The sequence below is a fragment of the Leptosomus discolor genome, chromosome 25 (genome assembly GCF_034619465.1).
Source record: "Leptosomus discolor isolate bLepDis1 chromosome 25, bLepDis1.hap2, whole genome shotgun sequence".
Lineage (NCBI taxonomy): Eukaryota > Metazoa > Chordata > Aves > Leptosomiformes > Leptosomidae > Leptosomus > Leptosomus discolor.
The window spans coordinates 5520225-5536651 of NC_141415.1; the positions used below are offsets into that span (position 1 = coordinate 5520225).

The window sequence follows — 16427 nt, forward strand, 5'->3', positions numbered from 1 at the left end:
CCGTAAAGCCTTCAGAGGGCTGCTGCTCACCTGCTGACAGCAGAGACACAAGGGGTTTGGGCTCTGCTGAATTACAATCTTTTTCGAAAATATTTATGAGAAGTGCGCGAGGCGACACCCAAACCAAACAAACTTCATTGTTGGCGCACGGAAAGAAGGATGAGTTTGACGCTAAAGCACCGGGACTGAGCATTGGAAGGCCTGGTTTTGCCTCGTTCTTTGGTAGGGTACCTCTGACGTGGGGAACAGCCTGGGGCTTCCGAAAAGAGCCAGTTCCTTACGAGGGTGCATCTGCTCCAACTGTTCACCTTTACTGGCATTTCAAATCTTATCAGATTTACGTGACTTTCAGTTCCACAGTCAGTTCTGGGAGGCAGAGGGGAGGTGGTTGGGCTCTCAACTTCTCATCCAGTCTTGCACTGAATTTGTGTTTCTTTGGGTCTCTCACAGCGAACTCTGCAGGGTTACCAGTGGGCTTAGAACCACATACACTATCTATTCCTATGTTAGGTCAAGGCTAAATGCAAATGGGTTTTGGGTTGGTTTTTTTTATTATAAAAGAGCTAAGAAGGGGGCAAGAAAGCATCAATCTAGGAAAACTTACTGAAAGCACCGGCTGCTTTTTGGTAGCATCGTCATTTTTAGGTGGGCTTCAAACTGCCCGTACAGAACATCTGCGAGTTGGCAGCTGCTATGAATAAACTGTGGGTGAAACTGTGAGCATGTCTCATCCTTCGGTTACCCAGAGACGTTTATGGCTATCTGGATGAGTCATTACTTAATTAGTGTTTGCATTACCAAAGCACCCAGAGGTCTCAGCCAGGCGTGGGACCCCATCGCGTGAAGAACCTTACACATACAGAGAGGCAGTCGCTGCCTCAGAGAAGTCACAACATAAACAGACTTGACAGAATAAGGACTGGAGGGAAACAAAAGCTTAGAGAGGGGCTGGCTGGCACACCACAGAGCAGTGTGGGGGATAAACCCCTTATCCTCTTGTCTCTCTGTCCAGTTATCTACAAAGGAAATCACACTGCATCTCTCTGCACTTGTAAGAAAAACAAAACAAGGCAAAAAAAGGCAAGTGCTATTGTACAAAACTGTGCTCAAACAAGTAAAAGCAACACTCCCAAATCAAATGCTTAAAAAACTGTCTTATTAAGGAAAAGTAAACAGAATTAGGAAGAGCAAACCAGCAGCATTGTTCAGGAAAGCGTCCTGATTTTCACCTTAATCAGAACAAGACTATCGGGGTATTCCACCTCCGTTAAGTCTGCTCTCTTTCTTCGTAAGCTGAGCATCCCCAGTCCCAGGCCACCGCCACCACCACGTCAGCCTGACTCTTCACAGCACCCTGGCCTCTCTGCAGCTTAGAGCTCTGAGTCCAACAACACTCCCTGCTCTTTTTTAGCTCCCATTGAGTTACACAGAAAAGCAGAATCTCTGGAAGGAGCTGGAGCAGCTATGTTTAATTAATCATTTTATATTAGAGATTATATCAAAGACTCAAATGTTTGAGACGTGCTGAACTTCACTGGTTTTTGAAGGTCAGAGACTTCACTGCCCCAAGTCCTCCCACAGTACAAGAAGGTCTGGTCACAGAAGCCCAGAAGGAAAGGCTAAAAATCTAGGGGCATCACTTTTAGGATAATTCCTTCCTTCTTCAGTGAACTTCGGGTTGACAGATGCTATCCCAGTTATGCATGAGGTACTGGAGTCACCAGTATCTGGCAACATCCACACATTCCTCTCGGTAGCCTCCCGTGCACAGTAAGCTCTAGAGGGAACACCCAGTCCAGGCTATTTCCAAAAGGTTCAACCTAAAGGCCGCTCTCCTCACAAGCCTTAGCAGACGAGGCACAAGGACGGGTTCAGAATTAGTCCCCTGCAACACAAAGCAGCAGCTTCAGGTAACTGGAGATACAAACCAGCACCTGACTTAAAAAAAAAAAAAAAAATAAAAAGAAGGCACAAACTTGAGCAGAGAACATGCTTTATTGAGAAGTAGATACAAGAATAGCACATTCTACCACATCATGGGAACAGGGTTTAGCTTCTGCACAAGAATGGCCTTCTTCCCTACTCCACAAGAGATCTACTTGGTTGGATAGTTTCATGAGTATCTGTAGTTAGTTACAATACAGGAGCAAAGGGCGTGAGACAGCAAAACTCAGTAATGCCCACAAGGTACACACCATGTACTGATGATCTTGTTTCTTTTTTTAAGGAGGCAGAGAAAGGCAGACAACCATCAGAAGAGCAGCAGAGAACTTTTCCACATTAGGATGGGTCAGTGGTTAACAAGAAACGGCTCCTACCTACTGGTACGTTGCAAGTGCTTCATTTCAGACACCATTCCATGAGGAAGCATTGGAAGGTTTAAGTGAAATCAGCACTATATGATGCTGCCATCGTCTACCCCAAGATTGTCCCCCCTTTTAATTACACTGGAGCCATGTAGGAAACTTGTGGCACAAGGACAGTGGTTATACTTGAAAGCCATTGTACGATAGTTTCTTCCGGTGGTGCTGATGGGAGAGAGGAAGTAAAAGCTGGTTTGTTTTACAAAGACAAACAAGAATGCACTGTCAGAGAAGCAAACCATCCACACAGCTACCTGGAGCTGCCGCTGATGCACAGAACGTACACTGTAGGCAATCCAACACCTGACGATATTTGCATTGTAGAGTTTCTGTGGCTGTTTGGACAAGGCTAGCAAAAATCTGTCTAAAGTTTTTATTTCTTCAGTCTCAAGGGAAAAAATCCTCTCCAATACAGAGAGACCTACAATTCAAGGAAGACTGCTCTGGGAAAAACATCTCCAGCGAAATACACCGAACAGGCTGCTTCTGTGTAAAGGAACCCACTAACTCCAAGAGATAAACCAGGAAAAACCAGTAACTTATAATCAAAGAGGTCTCTCCAGCAGATGTGGTACTGTAGCAGCGCCAGGAGCGCAGACCAAGAGCAACTCTACGGAACATCTCAGACCATGATGTTCTCGCCTTGACTCCTCCAGGGTCACCCTGACGATCACACCCCACAGCTACGAGACAGGCAAGCTCCTGACTGCACAGCCCCAGCTACGTGAAGAGCTGCTATATCCTGCCGAAACCACCGCTGAAAGAGGCGGCGTGTTATCTTACTAAAACTATTGGAGACACGGAACAGTCCTTCAGGCAGGACTAGTTAAAAATGCTGAAGTCAGTGTAACTGCAGCTTGCTGGAAAACCAGACTTTCCCCAAACAAGCATTATTAGACCTTGTTCAAAAGCCACAGAAGTTATCTCCATTACTTCGAACGCAAGGAACCTGAAGGAAGAAACAACCAGATTATAGGACACAACACAACCTCATCGGAATAAGAACATGAGGGTAAGACCAGTGACTGGACAGGTACAGTACCAGATATCAGAACTCCTTGGGCCAGCGCTGCTAGGAGCTTCGTTTGGGTCCTATACAGATCCAATCCTTGCAACCTCATTGAGGCCGAAACATAAAGTTCCTCAGAACTAGCGTCTGTGGTGTGCACAAAAGATCTGGGCCAGAACAGTACCAAGGGGAACTGATCTTTCGGGAGGGTACTGTACCAGCCAATCACAACAGCAACAGATACGACAGAGATCCCTAGGGTACTTCCTACTGCTGGGGTTCACTGGCTTCAGGAGTGATAGACAGTTAAGTTCCCTTAGGAGGGGTCCATTTCAAACAGCTGGGATCCATTATCTTATTGCTGTTGGATCTTTTTGCCTCTTTGGCTATCCATTCATCAATCAGATCCTAAGGAAAAGAGCATGAAAGGGCAGGTTAAAACAAACAATCCACGGTGGAGAATCATCCATGGTACACCACCACACATCTAAGACCACAAATCTGAAGACGACCAGCCTTAGCACGACAAAAGTAACATTTCCTTCAGGGCGCTGTCTAGAAGCCCTTCCAACCACACTGATAAGGCTGCTTTTAGCTACAAAGTGAAGTCTCGGGGAGGGAAAAACAACAGAGAGAAGCTGTCACATTTGGGGATTTATAAACCACTGCTCTTATATCTAACGAGGGCACAAACAAGACTCATCGGTTCACCTCTGTGTCATCCATTTGCCCAATAAAGGGCAGGCAGGACGAGGATCATGATGGGAACGTCGAGCCACTGCTCCCCTAAAAAAGCCACTTACAATGAGCAATGTTATTCCACACATCAGAAAAGGAAGGTCCATACAGCACGCTTCTACCCGACTGAAGAATCACGTTGGGTGCCCACGTCGTATTTTATCAGTTACTGCCTTTGAAAATCACAGTGCCCCCCTACTAGAATGAAAAGGCTGGAAAACCCAACACAGTGCAAAGGAAATGCTGATTTCAGCAAGTTTATATAAATCTAACAGCTAAATACGACGAAATAAAAACACAGAAATAGCCATCACGAATCTTACCTGTCTTTTTAGGACCAGGTGTTTTCCCTTCCAGTACTTGAGCATCTGAAGCGCCTGCAACGTGCTAACAATGTCGACAGGATTTACTGCGGTCTCCTGGCTGATTTCTGCAAACCAGTATCATCTTCTATTAGAATGGGAACAAATCCCTCCGCAACAGCCTATAACTATAAAGTTTTCAACTCCCGAGTTTTATGCAACTCCTTTTGAAGCAACACACACAAAACGCCCCACCCATACTAAGGAGGTACACGCAGTATTAGTGTTGCTGCTGGACCTGTACCCGCTGACCACCCGGGTTACCTGTAGCACTGCTACACAACGCGCCTCAGCTTACTGGGGACCGACTGAGCGCAGAAAGGCTGAAGAATCATTGAACCATTTAGGCTGGAAAACACCTCTAAGATCATCCAGTCCAACCATTAACCTAACACTGCCAAGCCCACCACTAGACCATGTCACTAAGCGCCTCATCTGCACGTCTTTTAAATCCCTCCAGGGATGGGGACTCCACCACTGCCCTGGGCAGCCTGTTCCAGTGCTGGACAACCCTGTCAGTTAAGAAATTTTTCCTAATGTCCAACCTAAACCTGCCCTGGTGCAAGCGAAGGCCGTTTCCTCTCCTCCTCCTACTCGATACTTGGGAGAAGCACCACCGGCTACGGACACAAGCCATGGACAGAACCAGCCCTGCTCACACCTGAACTGAAAGCCAGCCCAGACATCACAATGATTTAGCGATACTAGTTTTAGGATCCAAGTTAGTAAGGTGTAATCCTCTGAAAGAAGACGCAGGCACTTCTTCAGAACTACCTTGATACCTCTACGAAATGCCACAGACTCCAAGGTGCCGTAAAGATCAAATTGCTATTAAAAGAAGTCCAAATAGTTTAAGTATTTTTCCAAAACCTCTCAGTGGAGCCATTTTTTTTTTTAAATTAACATTCCCATCTACTGATGGATAAAACCCCTTGCTGGATCCTTTTAAGCAAATGTATTTTTTCAAAGCAGCAGCCAGTACATACTGTCAAAACCCTGCAAGGGGGCTTAGCTCCAACGGCGGCAGGACGGGAAAGGAGCCATACCCAAGCACAGGAATATTTCACGAACTGTGCTGCTGCACAAACACCTGTATTAATGAGTCACGCGTGACCTGCCTCGTTTTTGAGGAAAACGAGTGAGATGCACAGGTATGTTCCTGAACCAATTCACTACAAGCTTATTCAGCTTCAAAACACACCTTTTATAGAGATCTCCTTTCCTTGGAAATTATGCAGGTAACGAAGGAGAACTTCCTTCCAGTAACTACGGTAGCTGATGAGACCTAAATCAGACAGAGGGCGTTCCGGAGAGCCAACTTTTTCTTCTACTTTAGAAAGCAAATAGCCTGTAAAGGAAAGAAAACCTATTTGTGACTGTTACCCACTTTAGCACACGCAGCAATCAGCTGTAATGAAAACTGCTCAACCACCACCATAGACACGTTAGATTTCTTGGTGAAACCATCATGTTGGAGCGAATATGTTCCCCGTATTTCTCTCTCTACTTACTGAAGTCAATGAGCATCTTGCCGTAACCCTGCCTCATATACTGAGGCATTGTCAGGATACAAGAAACATTGTAGTTGAGAAAAGAATTCTTCTCCTAAAAACAGGAACACAGAGAGGACAGATTAACAAGTCTAGATCTGTACAAACAATGGGTACATCATAATCCCAACAGAGTGAACAAGCCTGTGCAACTGATACAACACAAGGTGAAAGCAGCAACAGCAGAAAAACCTGCCTAACAACAAGTAACATGATCACCCTTCAGCTCCCAACCTGGCTTAGTGTTTGCCTTTATTAGCCATTAACTGGGTGTTTGGGGCATGATTTTAAGGCTGGGATGGGTGGCTGTGGAGTGGTACCCGAGAAGGAGCCAGGAACACTCTCACTGCCACCTCTGTCACCTACATCGAGGTTTACATGCAACAAGGCAGTGACACAACAGCAGCATTACAAGCACGTGGTGTATATTGAAACGTTCAAAGAAGAGACTCAGACACACTTATCCTTAGATCAATGCATATTTTTCTTTAGAGTATTTTTTTTTTTTAGATATTTATTCAGTTTGACTCGGGTGATTTAAGGAACAAATTCCCTGCACTTTATTTGGGAGAGTATTCTCCCACCGACAGAATTTCACTGACTGAAATAGCTACACCGATAACCGCACTGCATGACATCACCATGGCCGGAAGGATAAGCATTTTTTCTGTACTGAAGTAAGAACAACCAGGAAATGTATTTCACCAATGTGCAGCGCAGATTAAACAGACAGACTGGCTATTTTTTAGGTAGGCAACATGTCTGAGCAAACCGTTGAGAAAACTGGCTCCTACTCTAAGCCTGGCCAGTGACTGACTTGTGGGATCTGCTTCTTAAGTTACTTGAGTTATGTCTCAGCTTCTCCACCTAAGAATTTTTATTCCTTCAAGCACTTTATTAAAAAAAAAAAAATCACAGTGACTAACACTTTAATGTATTTCTCTCTACGTTTCTTTACATTTTCTTTATCCTTACTTTTATCTACGCTGAAGACACCACTACGCTTCCTAGCAACAATAGCTCATTGGAGCTGATTTGGTTTTTCGCTTGTAATGAGAAACAGCTACAGCAAAGCACCTGCAATCCCTGCAGCAAACAGCCAGAACAATTCGTGCAGATCAGGTTTGAAACTTTATCTATTCCTAAAGGCAACAAATCCTGAGACTGCAAAAACTTGGAGGGGAGATTCAGTACTGGTAACTGGTGTCCTAAATCCCATCCTAGTGAGGTAGTCACGCGTATGTGTTTTCAACTAACCTTGGAGAAATATCCTATCAGGTGACAGCCAGTGTTGTCAGCTTCTGTCATGACATAGAAGAGGAAGGGTTCAACATCGTAATACAGTGTTTTATGGTCCAAGAAAAGTTTTGCCAGCAGACACAGGTTTTGACAGTAGATCTAGAAGCAAAAAGAGAGTAGGATACACCTGTTTAGTACAGTGGAACATCCCAAGAGTGGACAAACAGAGGCATAGATGGGAAACGACAAGAAAATTCTGAATCATCTGAGAAATGACGTACAGTCTATCCAACAGAGCAGCTGGGCCAGGAAACAATTCCATTTGTGATGACACTTGATAAGCACTTGACACTTAATTCCCTTCCTTCCTAAGGGTGGGAATTTGCGCTATCAATCTCGGAATGCCCAAAACATCACATCCTCGGTGAAGGGGAGCAGAAGGCTGGATCTATGCTTGCTTCCACTGTATTGTATTAAACCTGTGCTTCAAGGTTATCTCTGGTAACTCGCAAAGACTCCTGCCAACTTCCAGCAGCGCAGAATTTAGCTTTTAAATTTGTTTCTCTGTTCCTTCCTCCGGAGCCTTCAAGACCGGACACAACCAGAGACAGGGCACAGGCACCACGCTGTTACCTAGCACTGACTCTGCAGCCGCAGATTCGCGTTCTGCCCTTCAATTCAGGGTTAAGGACGTCACCCTCAATAACATCAGCTGCCTCTAACCCAAATTTGACCGAGCATTTACTGCAAACGGGAGATGGACAGCAGCAACCTACTGAGGCCAAGCACAGAAACCTCCCGACTTTCAGAAAGGGACCTTGACACACATCTCCAAGCACGGCGCGAGACAACCAGTGGAACTGCTGGAGCACAGCAGGGCTGAGGAACAGCCTCAAAGAAAACGCAGACCAAACTGCTGCCAGAATTGCCAGAACGGACAGATCAGACTCCAGGAGCCTTTCTGCAGCTAAGGGGAGATGGGGCCCTTTGCATCCCGTTTCCCCACAGGAAAAGCCACGCCCGGCCCACGTTCAGGACTGGCCTCGTGATGGCAGGTCGTTACCTTGTTCTTTTTCCCATCCACTTCAAACACCGAAATGGAGCCTTTGCGGTAGATTTCATCACCTGGTGGATGTTTCCAAACACATTTTGCCTATGACAGGAAAACAAAGTTAGGGTGATGCTACAGTTTTAAGGGCATAAAAGGTTACAACAGCTACTGGATATACCAGGAAACGTGCAGTCTTCTCACCTCCTAAAGCAAGCAAACTGAGCTAACAACAGTGATGTTTTAACACCTTTACATGCTGACATCAGATTTAAAACTCAGGAACCAGTTCTGCCCTGGCCCTTACCATGTGCCTGCGCAGTATGGTCTGGCTCTTCATATATTTGAGACAGAACTCACACATGTAGAGACGTCCCAGACGAGCATACTCCTCTGGGTAGGGAGAATGATACCAGGTATCCAGCTCGTAACGGCCAAAAGCGATTGTTTTAATCATATTGCTGCCTTCTGTGATCTGGCCCTGGAGCCGCAACTTTTCCTATGAATGAAAAAAAATAGATGATTATTTAAAAAAAAAAAAAAGATTAAAAAGTCGGTCAAGAGGAAGAGAGGCCTATTTATTTCCTTCAAGGCAAAAATTTACTTCAAGTCTCCTAAATTCATCTTCCAGTGCAGCCGTGTCTGGTGACCCCTCCCACAGACCTCTCCTCAGCCAAACGCAGGCCGAGCCCTGCCCACGAGCCGTACCGTTACTGACTGGTCCTTGCGAACCCGCACGTGGCTAACTCCAGGAACGCACTCAAGGTACCTCCTTGCCACTTCACGCTGCTTTCCCAACCTCCAGGGAGAGGACACAGCCTAATGCTCTGCCTTAGATATCCCAGCTGCAACTGTCACCGGTAAGCATCAAAGTCTCTTTCGGTTCATCTCTGGAGACGGGCGGCAGCTTTGGGAAGCACCTGCTGAAGCCTCAGCAATACGAGGTTTCAAACCCCATTCCGCAGCCCCCGGCTACCGTCAAGATGGCTTTTGGCTTTTGTTATCGTCACTCCTTAGCCACCCTTTCAGCAGGTGAACCTGGCCGTTCTTTCACTGAAAACAAACACCTATTAAACGGGACTGTCGCTAATTATTCCTCTTGCAGGCACTGCAGCGTTCATGGCTGCAAAGGCTCAGCTCCAGCTGTACTTTCAGCCAACCCTCTGACTGACCAGCACTTAAATGTCAACCCTAGTGTAACGCCGCTGACCCGGCTGGGCTGTGGCTGCTCTTACAGACTCTGATTCTGTCTGCACAAGTCCCACAAAACCCAAAAGCCTTCACGTTTCTAACAAAGGCATCTGCTATGAGACAGGAGTTCGAAGTCTCACCAGGTCCTCAGACGCCCGTGCTTGTGCTCTTCGGAAGAGCTCGAGGTCGTACTCACTCGTCAGGTTTTCAAGTAGAGGTTCCCTAGTATTGCCATAGGTTTGTCTGTGCTCCTAAAACAATAAAACAATAGGAGGTTTCGCTGCCACGCTGCTACTAAGCTGTTGAATTTGGCAGCTTTTTTAGCTGAGAGTGTTGCAGGATGACTGGGAAAGCCAAACTCCTGCTTAGTGGTCTCGTTCCAGACAGGAGGGAATGAAAAAATAAGGTTAATCCTTTTACCATATACTTTTCTTTTTGCTCCTTGCTTAGTCCTGAGTTCCTCTTCTTCCTGAGCTCAGCTACTTTCTCTTTGTATCGCAGCTGCCTCTCTGTTGGTGCCTGAAAGAAACCAGAAGTGGAAACCTTCACCCACTTCAAACATTTTTCCTCACCTTCCCACCCTAAAGGACCTCTGTCCTGGCTTTCATTTTATGCAGTTTGTTGCCTCTGAACCCAATCCTGCGCTAATAAGAGGGCACGGCAGGTACAACACAGGTACGTAAAAGAGGAAATTTCTCTTCCTTTGCCAAGGTACCTCGGACCCACAAGCCAGGGTGCACTCCTTACACACCGCTTAATCATGGGGAAAAGCTCAGAGCTGACTCATTAAGTCATCTTGACTCACGTCCAAAACTCACGAGCTGAAAAATGTTAATTCCCCTGGTTTTATTCTTTTCTATTTAGTCAGAGCAAAATTGTAGTTTACGGTTCTGCAGGAATTCTCTTGTCCTACACATCAAAGCACACAGAAAAGCTCATCCAGAGAACAGCTCCAGCCTCCTTTGCAGTATTTACTGGGCAACGCCACCTCGCTGCTCTCACTGGCTGCTCCAGTCTCTCACTTAGGGATACAACCAATTGCCCTGGCTGAAACAAGCTGGAAGTGACAAACGGGGAGTGTCAGGACTCGGCACAATAGTTTATCTGAGAAGCGAAGAAGGGAAATCAAGTTAAGAGTCACTGTCGCTGGAAACCACAAGCTGAGGGTTTTTCTCACCTTGGAGCCGCGCGGCCACCCCGTCACGGGCAGGTTGCCTACCTGGTGCCTGGTGGCATGCCTGTTGTTGTCATCCTGCCGGTGGGCCAGCATCCTCTCCTCAATCTGCTTATCCCGGCTCTGCGCTCGCACCTGGAAGCCAAAACTCATCCGTCAATGCTGCGGCAAACTCCTACCAAAGGCTTCACCTTTTCCTTTCCTCGTTTAGGTGAATTTTCTGAACAATTCACAGACGGTTTGACACACGAATGCTGCTGTCTTACAGCTAAAGGCATCAGCTGAAACATCTTAACTCTAATTTCTGTTCACAAATGACAGGTCTTCGCATTCTGTTCCAAAAAAACCCATAAAGATGATAAACCAGGAGATTCATTTACCTTGCACTCGTCTGCTGAGAGGTTATGATACAGCGGGCACCCCGATATGGAGAAGTGTCGCTCGTGTTTTCCAGTCAGGTGTCCTGCAAAGAATCAGAAAGAAAAAACCCACCTTTTAACGTATGCTCATAGAGAGGTTTAAGAAGTATCCCAGATGGGCAGATCCCTCACACAACTTCTCAAGGAGCATGCTCGGCTTATTACCAGCGTGAGAGAAGGAGCACACTTCACAGTTCACGGCACGAGCTTTAAGAACAAAGAAGGAAAAATCTTTTTGATGCTAACTCAAAAGCTGCACTCCATGCAAGCAGCCAGGTCTGCAATAAAGTGTCCCTGACAATCTGCCTCTGGAAGAGACCAGTCCCCTACCTGTAGGCCCTGCATTTTCCTCCCACCCCTCTGCTCATACTCCTAACCTGTGCTTTACCCTATCATCCCCCAAACACTCCTAGCCAGAACACATCTCCAGGAAGAAGACACCTGGAGATCTGCTTCATATCCCTTCTCTACACCCACTTCTCAGCAACACTTCTGATCTTAATTAAGTGCGTGTTGTTAGGAGGTATAACTCGACTGAGCAGGACTTTGATTATCACAGCAGGAAGGCAAAACCCAACAGATATAATCCTGGAGCTGAAATTACCTAAAGAGTTACAACCAGGAGTGGGACATTTCATGTTGAAATTGTAGCTTTCATGGAAGCGGCGGCGCTTAGGGCGGTGAGACAGGTCACTTCCAGAATCCTTCATGGACATGTCCTTGGCAATGCTCTCATCATGGGATACATTTGGACTGGAGATATCAATATCAGACTCTGAGGAAGGGGCATTCCCGGTGGGGGTACGAGGTGGAGACTCATCGTGATCCGCTGCATTTTTAGTGTCTGAATAAGGATCAAGATGTTACAAATTTGCCTGAAAGAAAGCTTTCAAAAAAATACGTAAAGCAACTCCAGACAGCCGTCTCAAACCCTCTGTCCTCAGGGTATTATACTGTGCCCTCAGAGAATGGAACGGCATACTCTTTCCAAGAGCATTTTGCAAACTCTCAGCACCTCGCTGCACCCGACGTACCTCTATCAGAAAAGTCAACCACTTGCTCAGTCTCTGACCCAGATGAGCGAGTCTGCCGGAGCGGGTACTTCTTTGGAGTCACGGGAGCGGGCTGCTGCTGGCTGCGGGTCACCCTCCTCGTGGAATAGACAGGCTCTTCTGCTCCGAACGACGGTGGATTACGAACTGGGCTGGAATCTGATGCCACAGAAACACCGTAATTACACCCACAACCACCACTGTAAGTCAGAGACTGGCCCCACGCGTGCTCCGAAGTCCGGAATCCCAACATCTGACGACTGGGGATCAGCAGAGCGCCATCCGACCGCTCGCTGCTGCACGTCGGCACAAAGATACGGGCTGTTCTTCCGAGCTTAAATCTTTGGATGCTTTCACCAACACTGAGAAATCTGTGATTTCTCCGGACTTAATTAAGTAACAAGTAATTACAAACCAGCTCCCATCTGGAAAGCTAAAGAACCATGAGTTTAGATAAGAACTATCAGTGTTTAGATAAACCTTGGGAATAGCAAGACTGCTTCTGGTGTGGAGAGGTATTTGGGACCCTGTGTATGGTTTTGTGATCTTATACTGCTCATAAGGCTATAAAATTATTATTTTGCATGAAAATAGTGCTTTCAGAACCTAGGAATATCACAGGCATCCTATAGGCATCCAAGCCAGATTTCCTCGTTTTTTTAAGACCTAATTACCAGATGATCATGGATGTATGTTTCTTACCTGCAATAAAATTTGTCACAAAACAGATTCTTTGATTCTTTACCAAAACATATACGTGGAGCAACAGAAAGAAGTTGTCATCTACTGTCATTTCCTCCCCTTGATGCCAGATGGCAGCTTATTAGCTACCAGCCAAGAAATTACTACACTAACACTAAAAATGTGGAGGTGGACGCATTCAACGTTTCCTTTTACAGTCTGGATGCCAAAGTAGAAGCACACAAAATAACCAGCAATATGTTGATTACATTTACTGCGGAGCAGGGTCAGCGGCAGCACGAAAATACAACTCCCCTTGCAGTACAGAAAACCCCAAACAAACGAACAAAGAAAACAAAAACAACTTTCACCTCCAAACACCCTCTCTCTAGCTTGGCCCCAGTCCCCATATAACTGTCTAGATGTAGAGCAGATTTTTAAGAGTTCTCAGAAAAATCAGGCAAAGCTGGCAGCAGAATCACGGTGTTGGATTCCTACTTCCCTTAACAAGGAGACAGCTTTACTGTTTGAACAGAGGATACTTGAGTTTCGACTGCCACACCACTGTAATCTTTAGATTGGGTCACCTCATTTGTGCGATACACGCGAATAAAGACTGCTTTCTGCTGTGGTGCATCAACAGCCAAAAAAGCGAAACCCTTTTTTATTTAGGTATAAACTCCACGCCTTTAAGTTCAAAAGGTTAGGAATATGGAGCACATTGAGCCTCTTGTTGCTTAAGAGGCTGCTTTTCTCTTTGTTGTTTAAAAAAAATTTACCTTGAGAGCTTTGACTGAGTCTGGCTGAGGATCGGGTCACACGGGCGGATCGCCGTGACGTGCCATCGCTTTCAGAGCTGTCTGTATGCTCAGGGTCAGTAGAGAAATCAGAGTCTTCTGTTCCATCTGAGCTACTGCCTGCATTCCTCTGCAACACCACAGACCCAGAAATTAGCACAGGAGCACTTAAACTTGCATAGTGTATTTATACTTTTTACAAAAAAAAAAAAAAAAAAAAAAAAGCACAAAATAACAAAATATTTTGTGCTAGACAGATAAATTGAAGCTGACACAATGACATATGCAAGCATCACGTGTATTACTGTGGAAAAAATATTTTAGTTTAATAAATATGCAGTGTCAGTACCTTCAAGAATAAAAAGTTTCTGCAAACTGATCCACCGAGAAAGATCACAGTAGCACCCGATTTTATTTAAAGCAAAAGGCAAATGAAGTTCCCAGGCTGGACAGGACACGCTCCGAGCTGCCGGCTCCCGGCTCACCCTGCCGAGCCACCAACGCTCCCACACCATCTGCCTCCTCAAAACAGCAGCGGCAGCCCCAGCAGAGCACAAGGCACCGCAGGAGCAGGCGGCGGAGAGGACAGATGGGCTCCAGCAACCGCCGAACCAACTCTTCATCGCTCGGCAGCGCAGGGCGGCGTCGGGGCTCCCCGGTGGAGACAAGGAGGGAAAACGAAGGCTCTCAGCGAAAAGCCTGAGCCACAAGAGGCTGCGAATGCAGCTGCATTCACCTCGTCCTGGGCCACCGGAGCGGCCCCCCCGCACCGCACCGGGCAGGGTCTCTGAGGGAAGCAGGGCCTTAGGAGTCGGCAGGCACCCACCAGGCCTCCCAAACTCCCTCCCCTGACCGGCAACCCTGACCGGGAACAGCCAGGGCGTTGTGGGGGAGTCGGTAGGTGCGGGTCAGGGCGGCGGGAGCCGCGGAGCGCGGGGGGAGGCCGCCCCGAGCGGCCGCTGCCCCTCAGGAGATGGCGGCGGGGCCGAGGCAGGTGCCGGCTCCCGCCTGACGGGAGGGGCGGGGGCGGCTGCTGAGGCCCCGCGCGCACGGTGGCGCGAGCGCTGCCCCCGCGCCGCTTTGTTTTGCACCCAGAGGAGACTCGCCGGTTCCGGCCAATCACAACGCGCGTGGGAGGAGCCGAAAGGGAGAACCCGCCAATGTCAGCTTGGAGAGTAAGGGGGCGTGGCCGCCGGGCGTGACTGACGGCAGCCGCCAACCTATCAGCGCAAGCCTCGCTCCCACAGAAACATCAACCCGCGGGGGGGGCGGAGTGGGATGGGGGAAGGGAGAAAGGGAGAAACAAGGCACGCGCGGGGAGGTGGCCGTTGGGGGCGTAGACGGGCAGCCCTGGAAGCCAATCAGCGGCCAGCCCGGCAAGGCGGTCCGACCAATACGTAACCAGCTCTCCAACTGCCTGCCCAATCGGAAAAGGCAAGAGGCAGACCGCGCTGCAGGCGCGGGGGAGGGGAAACGGTAACCGTTGGGGGCGATGAGTGACGAGCAAGCTGGCCAATCAGCGCCCAGCGTGCCCGTGCGGGAGCCACTCAGGCAGCGAGCGGGGCGGGCGCTGGGGGCTGAAGGCCGCTATTTTCCCCCCGGTTTTGTGCCCGTGAGAGATACCGGAGGGGGTGGGGAAGGGGAAAAAGTTGCGGCCCGAGCTCGTCGGTTCCCCCACCGGCCGCCCCCTCAGTTCCCCGGCCGCGCTCACCTTCCTGCGCGGCATCCTCGGCGGGGGCGGGGGCAGCGAGGTCTGTTGGTCCCCGGCGCCCCCGGCCCGCGAAGCGGCTGTCGCCGCCGTGTTGGCGCTGGCGGGCTCCGTGGTGACAGCCGTGTCTCCCGTCCTGCGGCACGTCTGCTCCGGCGGCGCCAGCCCGCTCCCGCCGCCGCCAGTCCCTGTTCCCTGCTCGGTCCCTCACGCTTCCGCCGGGACACGGTCCACACCCCCCCCCCCATACGTCACGTGACCCCGAGCCAGCCTCACGCCAGCGGGGGCTGCCATCTTGGATTCGGACCGGTATCCCAGCGGCGCCCCTGTGAGTGAAGCTACCGGCGGCCATCTTAGGTTCGGGCCGTGGGCTCTAGGCGGCGGGAGGGGGGCTGAGGCGGCGGCCATCTTGGGTCCGGGTGTGAAGTCAGCGGGCTCCCGGCGACACCCGGGGACGGGAGCGTGGTGTTTCCCCCCCCCCGGGAGCCATGTTGGGTTCGGGCAGCCTGAGCCCTCCCGCTGGGGCCATCTTGGGGCCGGGCAGAGGCGCGCCGCCGGGTGTCCACGGAGTGATTGGGTGGAGGAAGGCGGTGAGTTCCCCGTTGCTCTTGAGGCGGAGGCGGGGAGCGCCGCGCCTCCAGCTCCCGGCCCCCCTCCTACCGAGGGGGGTGCCGCCGCCTGCCCTGTGTGCGGCCTGCTGGAGGGAGAGGCCTTCCCCGGGCCCTGGCTCCGCGCTGGGGCGGGCCGTCGCAGAGGCCTAACGGGCCTGGGCGGGCCTCGCCGGGCTGCGCTGCTTTGGGCTCTCGTTCGGAAAGGCCGTTGGTGTTCAATTAACTTTCCGCTCTCAAAATCTCGGCGGGGGGGGAGAGGGATTTTTTTGGTGAAGCTTTGCCAGGGTGGTTCTCTCCCGGGCGAATGTGAGCTGGTCGTTTGTGCCCTGAGCTGATGAGGCGCCTTGTGCCGCCGAGGCGGCTGTCGGTACCTCGGGCCTCTGGCTGGCCTGGAGCAGAGAGGCAGCGAGGTCGCCCCTCTGCGGTCCCCTGCACAGGCCCAGCGCTCTGCAGGGTGTTTCCCTGGTTGTGATTAGGCCGAGAGC

General features: G+C 49.3%; 1 protein-coding gene across 6 annotated transcripts; it reads right to left on the bottom strand.

Moving 5' to 3' along the window:
- Window positions 1-1976: 1976 nt before the first annotated feature.
- On the bottom strand, window positions 1977-15349 carry KAT7 (lysine acetyltransferase 7). 6 transcript variants are annotated; one of them, XM_086477874.1, is made up of 15 exons: window positions 15335-15349; window positions 13606-13753; window positions 12128-12304; window positions 11698-11937; window positions 11055-11137; window positions 10720-10809; window positions 9921-10019; window positions 9641-9751; window positions 8617-8808; window positions 8325-8414; window positions 7280-7420; window positions 5984-6077; window positions 5674-5820; window positions 4434-4540; window positions 1977-3780 (listed from the first exon to the last, which is right to left on the bottom strand). In XM_086477874.1, the coding sequence occupies exons 1-15, from the start codon at window positions 15347-15349 to the stop codon at window positions 3679-3681; spliced, it is 1836 nt and encodes a 611-aa protein (XP_086334000.1). In that variant the 3' UTR covers window positions 1977-3678. The 6 variants fall into 6 exon arrangements, with proteins under 6 accessions (XP_086334000.1, XP_086334002.1, XP_086334001.1 ...); XM_086477876.1 differs by lacking the exon at window positions 11698-11937; XM_086477875.1 differs by lacking the exon at window positions 10720-10809.
- Between the last annotated feature and the right edge of the window lie 1078 nt (window positions 15350-16427).